This window comes from Poromitra crassiceps (assembly GCF_964638095.1).
Source record: "Poromitra crassiceps genome assembly, chromosome: 21".
Lineage (NCBI taxonomy): Eukaryota > Metazoa > Chordata > Actinopteri > Beryciformes > Melamphaidae > Poromitra > Poromitra crassiceps.
In genome coordinates this window covers 1,544,016-1,562,922 of record NC_139638.1, presented here as the reverse complement: position 1 = coordinate 1,562,922, position 18,907 = coordinate 1,544,016, and the positions used below count along the sequence as shown (strand labels likewise).

At 44.5% G+C, this 18,907-nt stretch overlaps 1 protein-coding gene across 1 annotated transcript in view; it reads left to right on the top strand.

The window, feature by feature from the left end:
- The window catches only part of LOC310795687 (putative E3 ubiquitin-protein ligase HERC6), a gene marked incomplete at both ends in the record, with an annotated part of 100,829 nt that overhangs the window by 36,306 nt on the left and 45,616 nt on the right, over window positions 1-18,907 (top strand). The window contains 6 exon segments of the mRNA XM_083657756.1: window positions 3,307-3,403; window positions 3,596-3,779; window positions 4,130-4,281; window positions 5,361-5,418; window positions 6,301-6,423; window positions 6,426-6,469. Coding sequence (XP_083513882.1) covers window positions 3,307-3,403; window positions 3,596-3,779; window positions 4,130-4,281; window positions 5,361-5,418; window positions 6,301-6,423; window positions 6,426-6,469 — 658 coding nt within the window.

Here is an 18,907-nt window from a genome sequence, read left to right as displayed (position 1 = left end):
CTGTAGGCAATACAGATCACTCAAAAACACACGTATCCAGACTCCAGAACTCTTTTTTTTTTTTACCCAAAAACCCGTCACACTACTCACCAAATCACTTTCCTAATAACCACTCATCCGTTCCTCACGTCATTATTATTATTATTATATACTGTAAATTATCATACCATTGTCATTATTAATAGATACTATAGATTATTACACTGCGGTATTATCATGAACTATATTATTACCATACCTCAAACTAATTAAATAATTATGTATGTCATACTATTGCCATTTATCATAGACTTTATTATTACTATATACTATTAATAGTCGTTGTCTATATATATATATATATATATATATATATATATATATATATATATATATATATATATATATATATATATATATATATTGTGTTGCCTGGTGAAATGCTTTGTTGAAATGTTATTTTAGAAAGGTACTATTATTGTCGCTAATATTGTAACAAAAGTCACAGTGTCTGAAATCCCATCATCTATAGGCTTGTATGGGGAGGAGAAGAGAGGAGGGGAGAAGATTCAAGATTCAAGATTTTTATTGTCACTCCATGGTACAGGTATCACGTGTGAAAATATTGTGCTGTGGGCTATGTTTACAACATAGTACAAATATATCAAGGCGTGAGTGTAAAAACAATAAGCAATATGGCAATAAGCACCAATAACCAACAATAAGCAATAAGGCAGTATAGTGATAAGACAAGTCTGAGACAGTGGCATATTCACTGCACATAGATGCACATGTCATGTGTATACATTAGACGTGCTTAAACATTTTAAATTCGATGTATTTGACATACAGGTGTAAATAGCATGTATCTTATTAGACATACAATTAAACATTAGCCATACGTAATGGTAGCAGCTGCAGTGGGGTACGGTACGGCTACTACACTATTTGGAGAGGAGAGGCAAAGTTGAAATAAGTTGTAATATATACAACAAACATATTGTACATGTGATATACATTTTAATTTTATAACAATTGTATTACAAAGATTATTATTATTATATACCATTATTATTATTATTATATATACTTGGTGCTTGTCTACAAAACATAAAGTCTCACAGTAAATTAACCAATTCTGTGTAGAGGACTAGTTGGTTACTATTAAAATAATCATATAAAATACGTAAAATAAAAACAATGAGTTTTGTTGGGTTGTTAAGATGTTTGTTCACGTTCCAAGATTCATATTCAATCCATATTTTGAAATAATACCCGTAGGTCGCGGATATCCGGGGTCTGCTTGTACCAAGAGAATGGGGTTGTTCGTCTTACAGCCTACATAGGATTGTAACAAACCATTTGATTAGTAGCATTTCAGGCAGAGAACTGCATTTAGAACATGTTAACTCATGTCACCTATGGTGCCAACATTTTACGACGCAAAGCAACGTAGTTCGCATGGGTACAAACTCTAGTAGTCATCACATAACATTGTAGATAACTAATATCGCGTAGCATATAGCCTAAGTAATCTCCAAAAACACAATGTTGAAACACACTAGTGATCAAAATTATCATGGTGATGCGACGTCACATCACAATTGGATCCAGAGTGGGGGAACTCTGGTCTGTTTGAGGGTCGGTTAAACGACATAGTCATACACCAGTCTGTATTCATTCGTTTTCAATTCAAACCTGAAATTGAAACCTCAATCTGTATTGATCATATTTAATTCAAAGCTTAATAGGCTTATAGCCTATCAAAAAAACATCATGGTGATGTCACAATTGGATCCGGAGTGGGAAAAATCTGTGACCTGGGATGTGATCTGGAATGTTTCAATGAGAAAACCTGCCCACAATCTAACGCGCGCTATGTTTGTGGCTGTGTTTGGGGGCTGGCTGTGAATATGTCTGTCTGTGTGTGTGTGTGTGAGTGGGTGGGTGGGTGTGTGTGTGTGTGTGTGTGTGTGTGTGTGTGTGTGTGTGTGTGTGTTGCGCGTAGGGAATCTACAGAATAGCCTTGGGAATACATTAGTAGGCTATACTAGCTAAGATAGCCTACACAACATGCAATTATGGAATATTTGCATGTACAACATGCAATTATGGAATATTTGAATGGTGGATACATTGTACATTGTATTGTACATACATATAAGTGGGGCATGGGAGGAAAAAACTGTGGGGGCTCTATGGGTGAGTCAGAGAAATACGTGAGCAAGCAGCTATTCATAGCTTTCAAAGGGGCGTTACGTGCTGCCGGGAACGCCCCCTGATCTCCCCGCTATTCGTAGCTTTCAAGGGGTGTTACTTGTTGTCGGGAACACCCGCTTGACGGTCAAAAACAAACAAGTTTATATTTATAACTGAGGTGATTGTGAAATCGATTGTGAAATCGACAGAACACCGGCCGTGGTAATAGACAAATAAAACGTGGGGGATGGGGTGGGATGGGCTGGCATTGGAAGCCTGGGGGTGGGGGTGAGTCAGAGATTGATTGAGACAGTGAAAATGGTCTCCGCTGTTAACAAAATATTAGTCTCAGATCCTAAAATGGGCCAAAATGCATTTTGGCCGAGATCAAAACTTTGCTCTGGCTGACACGGTGGCTTTATACACGCTGTCAGGCTGTCTGTGTGATGCGCACAATATTGCAACACCCACAAGATGGTCTAACTGATATGGAGGAAATGCAGAAGTGCCCTTTGGAGAACAAGTGGAATAAAGCTTTTTCCAAGAAAAGTGATTTAAAAAACAGAAGTGCCCTTTGCAGAAGTACTGAAAAAAAACACTTTTCACAAGAAAATGATTTACACAGGGCGAAATACAGAGGTGCCCTTTGAGGAAGTAGTGAAAAAATTACTTTTCACAAAAAAAGAAGCCACGCCCCTTTGATGACGTAGGTGCCCTAAACTCCGCCCCCTCGATTTTGCCGTTTCTCTCACTGCCTGGTGGGGTAAGTATCCTATACAACTACTGCTAGGGATAGGACGATCATAGGAAGTCGGGGTTCCAGAGGTGGGTAGGGGGACTGGCTGGGGGGATGTGGGTGGTTTAGGCATAGGGTAGGGGTAGGACCATCTTCCATGCTGAAAATGATTAGCCGTGTGGTTGAGGTACCCCCAAACATTGCCTAAAGTGCCATAAGGGTGAATGTCCACACCACTGCACCGTGGGCTTCAAGGTACTGTATTTGTGCTTGTATGAGTCAGACATGGATGTAGACTGCAACTTGACTTGTTGGTGGAGGCATACAACCACGATGTGGTATTAGTATTTTTTCTCTCTCTCATGCTGTGCCTTGGGTCTTTGTCTTATCAGCGGGCTTCCACCAGACCCAGGTGCCTTAACTGTGGACCTTGAGGCTGGTGTCCGATTTTTGGACCAGTTGCTGAAAATACAGTGGATCAAGCAATCAGTTAAGAACAGCCTTTACATTTTCACATTATGCACATATGTCATGTATTGAGTCAATGATTAAAAGTTAAACAAACTAATCCTCCTGTCATGTGGCGACCCGTAAGAAACACTCATTTCCATAATTACAAGGCAATGAATGCATGTGTTTTAAATGTTGTTGTCTTATCTCATTGTTCTCTTTTTCATATAGGCAAACAGGTCATTGGTAGTGCTAGTGGGACATCTTTTCGAATCAGGACCTGTCCTGAAATCACCAGAGATCTACATGATTCTGCTGTCGTGCTCCCTTCTTCAAGAGGACCGTGTCATGAAGACAGTGTTGCCCTTGGCAATCAGTATTCTGCAGATGAATGAGAAGAGCCTGGCAACATTACGTAAACAACTCTTAAAGTTTTCACTTCAGAGGTTTAGTGAGGAATGTGTAAGAGGTTAGGCTTAGTGCTGTTTACAATACCACAGTACCTTCTGCAGGGAAAATGAATATGGAGTGTGGCCATGCAAAATCACCAATATAATGCTGAGATTTGGATCCTCCCCTTTTTTTTTTTAACTTGAATTAAAAGCTTACCTGGAACATGATGTGCTAAATAATGTTCATGGAAGCTATCAAAACCAGTTTTATTATCATACACCGTGTGTGTGTGTGTGTGTGTGTGTGTGTGTGTGTGTGTGTGTGTGTGTGTGTGTGTGTGCGTGTGCATGTGCGTGTGTGTTGTTTCTGCAGGAGGCTGGTGGTCTTCCCTGGCGCCCTCCATCATGACCAAGCACATCATGGTGTTCAAAAAGGCGCTGGCCGTCATGCTCAGAAACCCCGCTGTGCAAACTCGCTCTCCTGCGGTCAGAATGCTGATGGACATCCTCAAGATGCTCTACAAGGTCAGATAGATAGATAGATAGATAGATAGATAGATAGATAGATATATAGATAGATAGATAGATAGATAGATAGATAGATAGATAGATAGATACATCGATGGATAGACACACTTTCAGTCTGGGATCAATTAAGAAATCATATTACTTATTCTGGGACTCGTCCTTTGCCGGCCATAAATGCAGAATTTGGCCCACAACATTTTGTCCATCATTGGTCAAACATTTTATGACTAGATGATATTTGAAAATATGTCCAAATTAATTTTAATTAAATTGTAAATGTAAATTAGTGAATGAAATTTAAAGTCGAGCTGAAACGCCATTTGCACCCTTATCGTGACGTATTTCCGAGTGAAATAGAGAGGTGGGACATAGCGTTTGGAGGAGTTTGATTTGACCGTTGAAAGGTGGGCGTGTCTGGGACGAGGGACTGACTGAATGTGAGACGAGTGCCCTGCAGTGCCAGTCCGATACATAATGTATTTTCCGGACAAATCTTAAACCTACCGGTCACGTTTCAATAACTATGTTTACAAACACAGTATAATGTAAATACAGCGCTGTGCACTGTTCACTGCGCCGAGCCCCAGAGCAGAGAACTGGTTGGCGGTTGCCCCCGGGCAGACAGCCCCTTCCTAGCTGGGGGAGAGTGCTGGCTGCTGGTCTTGAAGTGGGCCGTGGTAAATAGCGATATTCCTGGAATGGTAGTTAACGAGCCAATTACATGTCCTTTGCATTCATGGGATAGCAAAGTTTGCCCATATAGGCAGCCATGTTGCAAGCATTCCTACTTGGAATTTTCTTCTAGTCATGAAGATTGATTAACAGTTGTCATGTTATATTAGTGGTTGAAATTAGTAGTACAGTACCAGCTGATTGTAGATTTATGTTTTACATGAAGAAAACATGGTTGAATTTTGATAGAAAAATCCAAAGAAATATAATTTTTGTGAATGTTTAGGCGTACATTGTTAAATAGCTGCACTCTATGACCAGGGATGTGATCTAAAATAAGTCATTTTTCATTTCAGCTTGATTTTACTATATTTTATGCAAGTTAATCTGTGTTTTTTTCACAGGCAAACAAAATTGGAAAGCAAGTACCGCTGAATACCTTTTATGTGGATGAGATCACTGGTAATGTGCAGCCACTAGAGGATGTCCATCTGTGGCGTACATGCTCAAAATTGGAGGTTAGATTTTTTTTTTCCAATTAAATTCCACTCACCTTAAGAATTCAAAAATACCTATTTCTGACTGTCATCAATATTTATAAACAGGAATTCTCTCTAAAAAAGTATTTAACTGTCTTAGACATAGGAATAAGAAGTGAATCTCTAGCCGTGTTGCTGCTCAGTGCTAAATTATGTATATTGTTATAAATGATGAATCAATGTTTTCTTAAAGGATACAGAACAGATGCCTACCATCTTCTGCCGCTACCCGTTTCTGTTAAATCTGTGTTGCAAGATGGCAGTCTTGAACATCCATGCATACATAGCAAAGGTATAGATTAAAAATACATTAATATTATTTTTTTACTGAAAAGTCAACTTACTCAGTACATACAGTATAAAGCTTACTGTGCAGCTATGATATACCAGTTATTTTACCAGCTTCCAAAATATATCTTGATGAACATGAACTTGAATGAATACAGTATATCAAAAATGTGAATATTTTGGCAAAAATGAACAGTTTAATTTAAAGTAAAAATGTGATATTGGATTTTATTTAATTATTTACTGTTTGTTTATTTATAGTAGCTCTTTATTGGTATTTGAAGGTCATAAAAAATGCTGAAATGGATTAGAATCTGCTGCAAAGACGCAGTATGTATACTTTGAAGTTGAACTTGAAATAGGAATGTTTGATATACGGTATGCTTGATAGATTATATATTTTCCATTAACATTTTATTACATGCATACTGTTGATTTCATTGCATAATGCAGCTGCTTTTATAATTTGCCCTCTGTGTTTCCTTGATAAATAAGTGCCATTGTTTGTCATTTACAGAAAAGCACCATTTTCTTCATGACTTAGCTTTGATGTGGCCCACTGAGTCGATGGTCCATCCCCCTGACTCCCCCCCTGCCCCGGTCTTCCAGCTGAAGCTCAGACAGCTGCACCTCATCGAGGACAGCTAGCTGCAGCTGACCACTGCGCCTTTGAGAGGGAACTGTTGGTAAATATGTTGCTCAAACTTTGGATGCTTGTATTTTGTAGATACATTTGAAAACTAGCATTTTTGCATTTTGAAATGTATTATTCATTTGTCTAGCTTGATTCCAGAGCATGGTAATAGGGCCATATATTTCCGCAAAATGGAAAAAATATATGGAATCATGGAATTTGGTAATAAAAATTGAATCAAATGCAAAACATGGAATATTGCAGAATTTTCCATAATTTGGCTGAAATTGATAAAAGGTAGGCCTAATTATCAAAATCAAAAGTACACCTAATTATTGTAGTAACCTTATTTCATAATTGTAAAATAGGCAGAGAGAAATAATTCCATTTTCGATTAGGATGTTTTGAGAGAGGGGGTCGGTCTTGCGTGGGACCCTTACGTCACCTCACAACTTGGTTTTCACTTTGAGAAACATGTCAAAGAGGCTGTCTGAGAGAGACAAGTCATGTTTAAAATACATACTACAACATGCGCTGGGACGCGTCATCAGTGATGTTAGCTGGGGTCGTAAGGTGTTTCGGGTCTGTCAACATCATACACCCTCGCACAGTTGACCCAGCCGAGGCCGATTAAGACCCCAACCCACGTCCCAGAAGCAGCCGCTCACGGATCAGCCTTCCTACTCTGTCTGCAACGTTGCCCACGAAAGGCTTGATCACGCCCAATCCGCTGCAATAGTTAGTGCTACACCGCAGTATTGAAAGACCCTTCGGTGCATGGAGGGTCTAAGGGACCTGTGGGTGACTCCAGGCCGGGCTCCTCCTTTGTCTCACCAGACTCTCCCGGGGAAAAGGCAATCCTACCATGGGCAGAGAGGATGCCTCAAGAAGGCCTGTGTGCTGCACGTCATTCGCCTGCGCCGAGCACCTCGCTCTAGCCTGAAGGACCCCAGGCCCCGCCGATCTTTGCATAGATTTTCAGGAGGCTAATCCGTAGCGTTTGTGGATTTCTCCCTCACGAGAGAGCCAGGCTGGGGTGCTAAACCCATCCCGTACCGGATGCCGTCTCTCCGACCGTCAACTGTCTCTCCAGCTTGTCACCAAACTATACTTGGTTGTCACCTAGTCTATTCCTAAGTGTCACTGGGCAGGGGAGCCAGGCTTCTATGTTTAAAATACATACTACAGCAGGGGTGGCCAAACTACGGCCCGCGGGCCAACTGCGGCTCGCTGCCCGTTTTTAAGTGGCCCGCCATGAATTTAGAAAAAACTAAGTTTTTCCGTTTTTCTGTTTCAAAGTTTAAAACGGAAAACGAAAACGGGGGAAAAAACGGAAAAACAAAAACATTAAGAAAAAGAAACTGAAAAACAAAAACAAAAAAACGTATTCCCCCCATTTCGTTTTTTCAATTTAAAACCATTGAAAATGGGTTATACTTGGGCATATTAAAAAAAATAAAAAATACTGAATTAATGTTTAATACTAATGTTATGTTAAATTATCTCTGTCTTAACCTGTTGGCACAGGAAAAGAAAATTTGATAACATACAGAAATACCCATTGTAATAGGTGAGCGCATCAATAAACAGTGGCCCCTATTCTCCCACAGGCCTTCGGCGCTAAAACGGGCCTTCGCCGCCAAAAATGGGCCTTGCGCCTCTCTCGGGAAGATATCAACATGGCTTTAGGCTGGTAAATGCGCTTTACGCTGAATGGGCGTGGCGCACTCCCTGAATGTGCGAGAATGGGCGTTTCGGCCTTAAATGCGGGCCTAATGATATCTTCCCACCTGGCGTAAATTTAGCGCTTAGCTCTTTTGAAAACCAGGCCTATTCAGTGCGCCAGTTGAGCGGGGCGCTCCTCTGTCACCCTTCTCTGTCTCTCTCTGACTCCCTCGCTCAGACAGACACAACACACGTCCCATAGGAAAAATAAGTTGTAAGTTCACTGCCTGTGAAAGGTCCCAGCATGCAATGGGCTACTCCATTTCGCTACTAAATAGCAACCAAATGAGCCGAAATAGATATAAAGGTAGATCTAAATAATGTGTAATGGTAACACAACCTGCAATTGTAGAACATTTCAATATTGGACCAAATAAAACATTGAAATGAAAACACCACCCTATGTGAAACATATATGTCATCCTGGGCCTATATATATCCCTTGTTGATTTAATGTGATTTAGATAAGTGACAGCGGAACACGCTTCTACTGTCATGTGCTATACTGTGATGTCTGCTCCAATAACTTGGCCCTACTTCACAATTAGTTTTACAATAAAAACACATTTCTGCAATGACTTTACATAATGTAGGCCAGTGGTTCCCAACCTTTTTACATCAAGTACCACCTGAGAAAATATGACCGACGTTAAAATACAGTCTATTCAGCTATGCACAGTTCACGCAGGAGGCAAATTTATTCCAACCTGCAGCCTATGTGCAACCTGCAGCAGCTGCACTTGTGCTGGGTTGACTGCTGTCCACACTGAGGAAGGCCGTGAGGCCGAAACATGTATGTGCTGCTTTATCCTGACTGAGGTAAATTAAATATTCAAAAGGACTTTTTTGAGTGCTGGCTTTTTCTTGTTTAATTTGTACTCGTGCCGTGCACCGGACCTCTTTGTTCACTCTCCGAGTGTGCTCGCATTTTGCTACTTTTTGACTGCTGTCTTCACCTCCTTGTGCTTCATCGTTGCTGCTCTCCTCTACTACAGCTCTTTTACGATTCCCTCCTGTTTTGATCCACTTTAGCATCCCTCCTCGTCTTTGTTCACCACTTGTGTAACCATGCGGGGCGGGCAGGTAATTGTGCATGCGCAACAGGTATAGTGTCCGTCAAAAACATTTGTTTCTAAATCTCAAGACAACAAAATAAACCTCAATTTCAATGATCACAAGTTTATTTTCATTCGTAGTATTATTTTGATAGATAAACATGTTTTACAATTGATTTTAAAGTTGGGTTTATTTCATAATTTAAACATTGGGATTCCAGGGATCAAGTACCACCAGCAGGGGGGGCGCAAGTACCACCTACCTTGAGAAACTGCCAATAATATTAATAATAATTATTATTATTTCACTTTCACATGTTTGAAAACTACTACTAATGACCACCATGGATTTTGCACAAAAACTAAAAAAAAAAAAAACTAAAAAAAAAAAAAAAAAAATTACAGAGCCTTCCAAGTACCACCAGCAGGGGGCGCAAGTACCACCTACGGTACGCGTACCGTAGGTTGGGAACCACTGATGTAGGCTATATTTATGTGCATCATCCTACCTGCAGCAGGGGAGAGAAAACGATATCTTTCTGGACAAACTTTCACCAATCTAATTAATCTCATCATATAGGGATAGGCTATATTTTTCTAGCTGATGCATTTAGAACATTCTTTTCACTTTGATCTTGCTATAGTGTAGCGTATTTACATGCTTGCAGTATTTAAACTGCAGTTAGATTGGTTTGAGAAGCATAATAATATGGAATAATAGCCTATATATGGAGACAGACAGACGGGATGAAGGGAGGGGGGGGGGGAGCAGAGCGCTTGGCTTTGTCTGGTTTTACCGGATTTCTCCTGGAATTGGAGCTTAAAAGGCAAGCGTGTGACTCTTTACTGCACTTCTCCAATGAGCGGACTGTGCATAATTTTACGCTTAAAGGAGAATTTCGTTTTTTTTTAACCTGGACCCATCTCCTGGCAATAATTATGATTTGGCCACTCACCCAGCGATATCCGCGGCGTTTCTGGCCGTCCTAGCGTTGTTTTGAGATCAATAGCGTCCAAGTCAGTTGTAAAATGGAGCTGATTTGGGGCCAAGTGTGAGCCTGTCTTTCCTGCATCTAAATAGCTATTTTTATTCCCGTTTTCGCCAAATATCGTCATAATCTGATCCCTCAAGAACCACCAGAGTGATATTTCGCCAAAGGCTGTTTCCTGGAGTCGCACAGGGATCAAATTACCTCAAACGTGATCTCGGTCACCAAGTCTCGTGAAGTCCCGCGATACTTTCCTGTCGACTGGCCAAATACAGGTAGGACGCTTTGCGGTGGTGGTTTTAGCGTAACCTATGTGGGGTTTGGCATAACCTTCGTTATTTCGAATCCCACATAGGTTTAGCTGGGCGATTCGCTAGCTAGGTGAGCTCGCCCCGCACGTTGTGTGGGCCGCTTCTCTCAGTACTTACGCCATCTTAGCCAGCTTGCTTGTCTGCTAAGTGTTGCTTGCCTCGTGCAAATAGCATCTACTAGATTGTAACTCCCTCTGAGGAGTTTCTTCTGAGATTGACTAGCTTCGCGGGCCGCTGGCCTTTGCTTGCGGTCACGCTTGCTTCCCCGTGTTACTCAGGGTAGAGACTCGCTGCACCGGCTTGTGCGCAGGCTTGTGTTAGCGCACGCTTGTCTCTCAGTGCTTATGCTAGCTTAGCTAGTGGCTTCCACGTCTGTTCTCTCGGGTTAACAGGTTGTGGGTATTGGTGCCCCCCCTTCGGGATGGGCTATTGACGCTTACGTTACCATTGCACGTGCACGTTCGCTAGCCTCCGGGTTGCTTACTGTCTAGCCTGTGCTTCTTGCTAGCCTGCTAGCTTGCTTAAGCAGTACTCCCGCTAATAGGGTGCGCCCTGCGGGAGCTTGCTATTAGTGGTTAGCTTCCTGCTTCCTCTTGCTACTGAGCAGGGAAGGTCAGGGAGGGGATGGGCCGTGTGTAAAACTACTTTGGCCGAGTATGAATCGGCACGTTAAGTGCGTGTTCTGCCTTGGGCACGAGCATGCTGCACAGGCGCCTTGAACCCTCGGTCTTGTCCGCAGCTAAGCTCTTGAGAGCAGACCAAGGTCCGCTCTCAAAGAAGTGTGAAAGCTAGCTTGCCTTGCATAGGTGCAGATAGCAATATTTAGTACTGTTTAGCACAGAACGATAGTATTTTGCAGATAGCTGGCGTGCACCCGTGCAGTTAGTATCTGTGTGCTAAGTACATTGGGCGCGAGCTACCTCCGCTACAATAGACATACTGCTCCTTGCTGGCGCTACGCGTCCAGCAGGGCTTACAGCTCGCCAAGGTCTGGGCTCAGTGCCAGCCTTTGGCTTGTAGCTCTAAGGACAAGCCCACCGCCCTTGGTGCCCAAGGCCCGGGGTGGTTGGGAGCTCTCCATGGGTCGCACTCCCTTGTTGGGGCGCCCCCTGCAAGTGCAGGGAGCCTGGCTGGGGGCACAGCGCACCTTGGTCCATGGCCACGGCCTGGCCTCGGTTGGCAGCGCCCAGGTCAAGCCCACCGGTTGGCTCACCAAGGCTGGGCTTAGTTCCAGCCTGCGGCTTGTAGCTTTAGACCCACCGTCCTCGGTGCCCAAGGCCCGAGTTCGGTCGGGAGCTCGCCCAGGGTCTCATACCCAGCATCAAGGCTCGCCTTGGTCCATGGCTACGGCCTGGCCTCGGCTAGAGGCTCCTAGGACAGCCCACCATCAATGGCACCAACGGCTCATTGCTGGTCGGGAGCTCGCCTGGGGGCCGCACTGTCGGACAAGTCCACGTGCGTCTCGAGAAAGAACATTACCTCCGCAGTCCCCCCAGCCTGCGAAAGGCGCACGGCAGGGGGGGGGTTACTTCGATACAACAGCGCGTCAGTAGGCGGAGCTTGCGTAAGAAGTTCTCCCCCAGCATGCACAGCTTCTACGGAACTGTCCATGCGGCGGGGGGGCGTAGCCTCTCACGTCCCGCCCCCCCATCAGGGCACCGGATCAAAAGGTCCCGGTGCCCAGCAATATGCTCACGACGGGTTCCGCTCCTTTGGCCACAAGAGACCATCTTGTCCAACAGGCTCGATGCCTGGGAGCATCTATGTCCCCCGTCCCCATTACGGCGCACCCTCCAGAGGGGATACGCTCTACAGTTTGCCAGGCCCACACCCACGTTCGACGGGACCCCCGATCTGGCCGTGGAGGGGGAGGCCATGGACATACTCCACAAGGAGGTTATTCGTTCCTCGCCAAAGGGGCGATTCGCTCGGTTCCCAAGGCAGATGTGCGCTTGGGTTTTCTACCACAGGTACTTTATCGTGCCCAACAAGGACGGCTCCATGCGTCCAAAATTGGACCTTCGGCGTCTCAACAAGACGCTGATGAAGTCCCGTTCCGAATGCTCTCTTCCCCGCCTGTTCAACGAGTTGAGACAGGGGGATTTCTTACTTCCGGGGATCTGGAAGGTGCGTTCTTCCATGTCCACATGGTCAGGAGACACAGGAAATACCTGAGGTTCTCCTTCCTGGGGAAGGCTTACGAGTTCTGTGTCTTGCCATTCGGCATGTCTTTGAGCCCGCGAACCCTCACGGTGTGCGTGGAGACAGCCTTGGCTCCCCTCCGCGCGAGGGGGATCCGCGTCTTCCTATATCTCGACGACTTTCTCTTAGCGGCCGACTCGAGGGTCCGTGCCACGGAACATACCAAGGTGGTGACCGATCACCGGCAAACCTTAGGGTTTTTGGTGAACTGGCAGAAGAGTTGCCTCGTCCCAGCGCAGGTGGCGGCCTTCCTGGGGCTCGAGCTAGACTTCCTGCGAGCCTTTCGCCAGAGCGACAGGCTCGCACGGTTCGGACAGCAAGCCAAGGACGTTAGGTCTGTGCCCTCGGTGTCAGTGCATCAGTGCACAGTGATGACGGGGACCGTCATCGCAGGGTTCCTCTGACAGGTCAGGCCTGGCAGGCGCTGGCTATATGGGCGGACCCCCGTTACCTCTCGAGAGGTACTGAAATGATTTGCGAGCAACCTCTGACCTATGACCCCTCCCCTGAGAGTTAGAATAGCGTCATCGGAGCACTCCCAAATCACGGAGGCGAGAGACCGTGATAACCAGCGGATCTCTTCCTAATAGAGGCTATCCCATACGACTATAAATACCCAGAGTAAAAAGGCAGACACGTAAGTTCCCCGATGAGTAACAACACGTTAATCCTTTGTCCACCTCCGGGTCTTAATCTAGGACCTCTACCCCCTCCTCCCCGAACATCGGGTGGGCAGTCTACCGAAACAGGTGGCCTGACGGCACTTTTTCCCTCCAGGGTGAAAGAATTTTACTAACCTATATAGTAGAATCACCCAGTACATATTTTCTCGGTGAGAAATAACGGGCTGAAGCCCGAGATCATTCTGTCATTTCTACATGCATGGAGGAGGCTAATTATCTGAACCCAAAATCATGCCTCTTACCTTATTGGATGTGTGGACCCTTCTCAATGATGTTTTGAAGAAGAAAAATAAATAAATAAAAAATCCTTGGTTTTTATAGGTTTTATATATAAGTTAACACTTCTCCTTACAAAGCATACTATTATTGTCCATTACATTCTGTCCAATATAGATGACATCATTATCCAATGTACATTACCTTAATTTTCAACATGGAGTTCATTATACTCTCCCTATTTAAGTATCACTCTTGGCTTTTAACGATTTCCTATCTGGAATGGCCAACCTGTCTAAATGAAACCTGGTGTATCTCTGATATGTATCTTGTTCCCATCTAATGTGGCTCTGGTGGTCTCCTCTCTCTCCCTTGTGGAGTCTATATCTGGTCTTTGTGCTCCAACCGTGTATTAACGGGGGATTTTCCTGCACAGGCACTCGGACAGTGCTTCTTTTACCCTAATTCCGAACTTATTTCTTAATCTAATGGCCTGCCTAACACCTCTCTCTCCCTTGTGGAGTCTATATCTGGTCTTTGTGCTCCAACCGTGTATTAACGGGGGATTTTCCTGCACAGGCACTCGGACAGTGCTTCTTTTACCCTAATTCCGAACTTATTTCTTAATCTAATGGCCTGCCTAACACCTCTCTCTCCCTTGTGGAGTCTATATCTGGTCTTTGTGCTCCAACCGTGTATTAACGGGGGATTTTCCTGCACAGGCACTCGGACAGTGCTTCTTTTACCCTAATTCCGAACTTATTTCTTAATCTAATGGCCTGCTTAACACCTCTCTCTCCCTTGTGGAGTCTATATCTGGTCTTTGTGCTCCAACCGTGTATTAACGGGGGATTTTCCTGCACAGGCACTCGGACAGTGCTTCTTTTACCCTAATTCCGAACTTATTTCTCTAATGGCCTGCCTAACACCTCTCTCTCCCTTGTGGAGTCTATAACTGGTCTTTGTGCTCCAACCGTGTATTAACGGGGGATTTTCCTGCACAGGCACTCGGACAGTGCTTCTTTTACCCTAATTCCAGAACTTCTCTTAATCTAATGAGACCTGCCTACAGCATCTATGCTCTATCCCTGGTGGATTCGAGGCCATCTAAGTGACGGTCTCCCGTCTGACTCCCTGCCTATGCAGGAGAGCACCAAGGCTCTGAGGTCCAGTTCTTTTATGTCATTGTCGTTGAGGGTGTGTCTATGTTTTTGCTGACTCAATGACTTCAATTCTGATTGGATGCTACATGATCCCTCTCCTAATGGTGGCCCTGCCCATCAACTCGGCCACCTCCCTTAGGTGTCTTGAACTCACTGATACTCTAAACCATCCTTATCTAAAAACATCCATCAACTGGGACACCTCCTATGGTCTTGAACTCAATGACACTCTCTTGCCACTCTCATCTGAAAACATGTTATGTAACAGGCTTACTTCAGCACACAACAATGCATTAATACAATTGTCATTTCAAACTTTGTGCATGTAACACAGACTATTTCAGCATACAATTAAAATCCATTCATATTGAGATTACATTTTCCACTTGGAAGTCCATAGACGCGTGTTCACATCCCTCAGTCAACACAATGCATTTCAACGATATAATACAATCCATGTTTCACGTGACATATGGTTATAACATTGTGACTTCAGTGCACACAGGATATATAGAAAAACTTTGGTGAATAGCATTTTGATTAAATAGGAGTCTCCTCTCCTCCAGTCGGCTTTGCCCCCTCGCAGGTGGTGGAGCAAAAGTTCATCCAAAGTTCAGCTTTGCCAACACCCCCTCTTGGACTTTTGCCAGGGGGCGTGGCCTGGGCCGTGGCCTCGAGATGTTGTGGGTCGAGGAGCTCCCGGAGTTCCACCCCCCTTTCCCCCACCGCTTAAGGGGAACTGGCGATCCGGAACCCGGTAACGTGGCTCCAGCGGCATGGTGCGAGCCCCCGCTGTGTTGTGCATCCATGGGACCAGGTGACCCATCACTGCTCCTCCCAGCTCTCGGATTTCACACCATGGCCCAAAAGGGCTTTCCAGCAGGGTGACTCTCAGAGGAACCGCAGTGGGATATGGCATTCTGCCTGGCATCTGGACGTTGGGGAATAGGCCAATAGGACCACATTTCCATTTCCCTACCGGTCCCCACCCCAGTTTCGATTCATTCCACCATTTGCCAAGAAGCTCTTCCCCCACTTCCCAATAAGGCGGTTCCTTAGGTATTCTTCCCCACCGGCCTGACACTATTTTCAGCCAATTAAATGGATTTTCCAATTGGTAGTCTGTAAACCTTTTTCCCCTATAGTCGTAAAGCTCCATTCTTTTCTCCTGTTTGATTATTCCCCTTTTCCCCTGCTTTATAACCACTCTCATATTTCCACTTTGCTCCAGAACGATGGCCCTATCAACTGGTCCCCCACTTCCCTTCTTCTGTACAGCTATTGGTTCCCCCTTGATCGTCCTTACAGGGATTTTCATTTCACCTTTCACCTCAACTCGTATAATCGCTCCATGGTGTGTAGTAGAGCTAGGCTCTATTCTGTGCTCCTTATTTCTCTCATCATTATTTCTCATATCTTCTTCTCCTCCATAGTGCATTCCCTCCATTTTTCCACCTTGTTCATTTATTTTGCTCGAATTATCCTGGCCCAAATCTACCCCTTTTATCCCAAAATCAAGATCATAGTCAGCACTCGTTACCTCTAACACATCACCATCTTGAGTAGCTGACAAATCCACCCCCTCTAACTCAGCTAGGACAGCATCCATTTTCTGGGGAAGTGGTTCCCCAACAGGTCCCCCATCTGGCTGTCCAGTCTCACTGACCGTCTCGGTGCTGTTGGGTAGGGATTCGGACAGGGGGTATTCCTCTGTATACTTCCCGCCTTCCATTTGGAATGCTGCCCTCCACTTTCGCTTCCCTCCTGTCTCCTTTGGCTTCTGTGGGGAGCAACCGAGGTAGAGATGTGAGCAGGGGGCCTAACGTCTCCCGATAACTGAAGCCCTATATTCCCCTGTTGCCACATGGGGATTTCATAACAGACTTCACAGTATTCTCTATTAGCTTGTTTTCCCTCCCATCTGTTTCTTATGGAAGGTGCGTTGCTTTACTTACTTATTTACTGTTGTGTATAAATTCAAATTAATTTGGATTACTTGGTAAGAAGTATCTTACCTCTATGGGTGAGCCTGTGTTTCCCTCTCCCTCCCCCTCTAAGGGTTCAATAGGTCTATTAGACATTTCAGGATTGGTAGGGTAAGTGTTGATTATCCTAACACTGCCCGATAAATCAGAATAACAGTCAGTGACTGTCTGCAAGCTCTTTAGTTCAGAACAAATGGCTTTCCCACACCGTCCTGCTCATGAAGCTCCCCTTATCTCTTTCACCCCTGCCCCTCCTCTTCTTGAAGGGGTCACAGCCGTTCCAACTACTGTAAACTTTTACTCTATTATTTTGCTCATTACATTGTGCACCGCTTTAACGGTAAATTCCTATTTATTCCTTCTTATTCATAAACTATATATACTATGTGCAGATGATCAATAGACTAATGAGATGATCACTATATTATATAGATTGGCTTGCACTTGGCATTTTTTGATCTGTCTTTTACAGTAGATCTCTTTCTGCTGCAGACCTCTTCTCTATCAATCATTTCTCTGATAAGATCTCCTGGGCGTTCTGCCAGAGTCTCTGACCTGCTGCCCAGGTGGCCCATAAATTCTAATCTCCGTCCTATGCTGCCAGCAATAAACCATCTCATTATATGAAATGTTTTCCCTACAGGATGAGCAAGGCATCAATGGCCCCCCGTTTTTACTGACTTCATGGATTCCCTTTGAGCCAGGCACTTCAGTGCAGTCTACATGTATAGTACATAACCCATAGCCCTTCTGGCTATAAGCCCCGAGTCTCTTAGCCCTCTCTGTCCATCCACACATAGCAGAGTGTTTAGTAGCATGACAGAGAAAGTACAGTAACAGCAGTCTCGCGGGCTCCTATCATGGTCTACACCACCTTGTCTTTTCCCTACTATTTATTTTCAAACAGGCTACTTCTTTTTTGCATTGTCTAGTACGCCTGTTGCTTTTATCTATATACAATAGAGGTAATTTGGGTTGCCTCCTCCAGCTTTCGGTAGAAAGTAAGAATGAATCATGTCACACACATAAAAACTAGCTGTCATGCTTCTGACAGTCAGCCTCCCTGTATTTGTACATTTTGCACTCCTTTGTGCAGCCTTTTACTAGACCTGAGGGACCTATACTCGATTCACACAACTGTTTCACTCGAGCTCCCCCCGCGTGGCCTAAAGCATGATGAATGTTCGTCGCGACCTGGGCTACCTCTGTTCCCCGGTACGCGTGTCACACCATCCACGCTAGTCCAACTCTTTGGACACGTAGCGTGATACCCCTCAGTCTCGCACCACCATACCTGCCGCGTCTCTTTATGCTGACGCTTCGACTCCACGATTATCCTCGTGCCACGTAGTCGCGTGTGTCGGTGTGGCTCACCACTCTTAGCTTATTTTACTAATTTTCCTTTTGTTATTATTATTTTATTTAGTTTCACCTTCTTGGGTTTTTTAGCTTTCTGCTATTGACCACTGCTGTGGCTCACAGCTCTTCCCTTAACTTAGTGGAGGAACTGTTGTGTCAATAAGTTTCTCTATACTCAATTTGTAGTTTGTCACGTTGCTATCTGGTGCGAAGGCATATTCATCTTTTTTGAGCTGGCGCCTTGCCAGGCATCTTTGCTGGCCCCATCTGTCTTGGGTGTCAGAGTCACTGTCTTATCTCGTCCTCCCCTCCCACCGTTGGTCTCTAGCAGCTACTCGGTGCCCCCGACTCCCGGGCACTGTGCCAATTAGTTGTTTTCCTAGCGGGCTAAGCAGCTGCGTGTTTGGAGGAAGACATTCTGACATGGCATCCTGACAATGATTTCCCTTAAATCAAAAAATCACAATAGACTATGTGCATTTTCCTATCTGGAAATCATATCAAATCATATGCATTCTCTTTTTCCTTTTTGTCTTTTTTGTATGTCAGCGAGATCCATTCATCCATCCATCCATCCACATTTTCAAAGTTGCTTTCGGAGTCCCTCTCTCTTATTGGAATGTTACTCCCACTCGCCCCCTTATCTCTCATTCCTCTTTCAAGGTTTTAGTGCAGCTCCGTCCCCATTCCTTATCACATCTAAGTGCCTTTGAAGGGCTGCATTTCCCTCTCTAATAGGGTTAATTTACAGCACAGCGCTTCTATCAACGGTAGCGCTGGCTGATAATAAATGTCCATATTT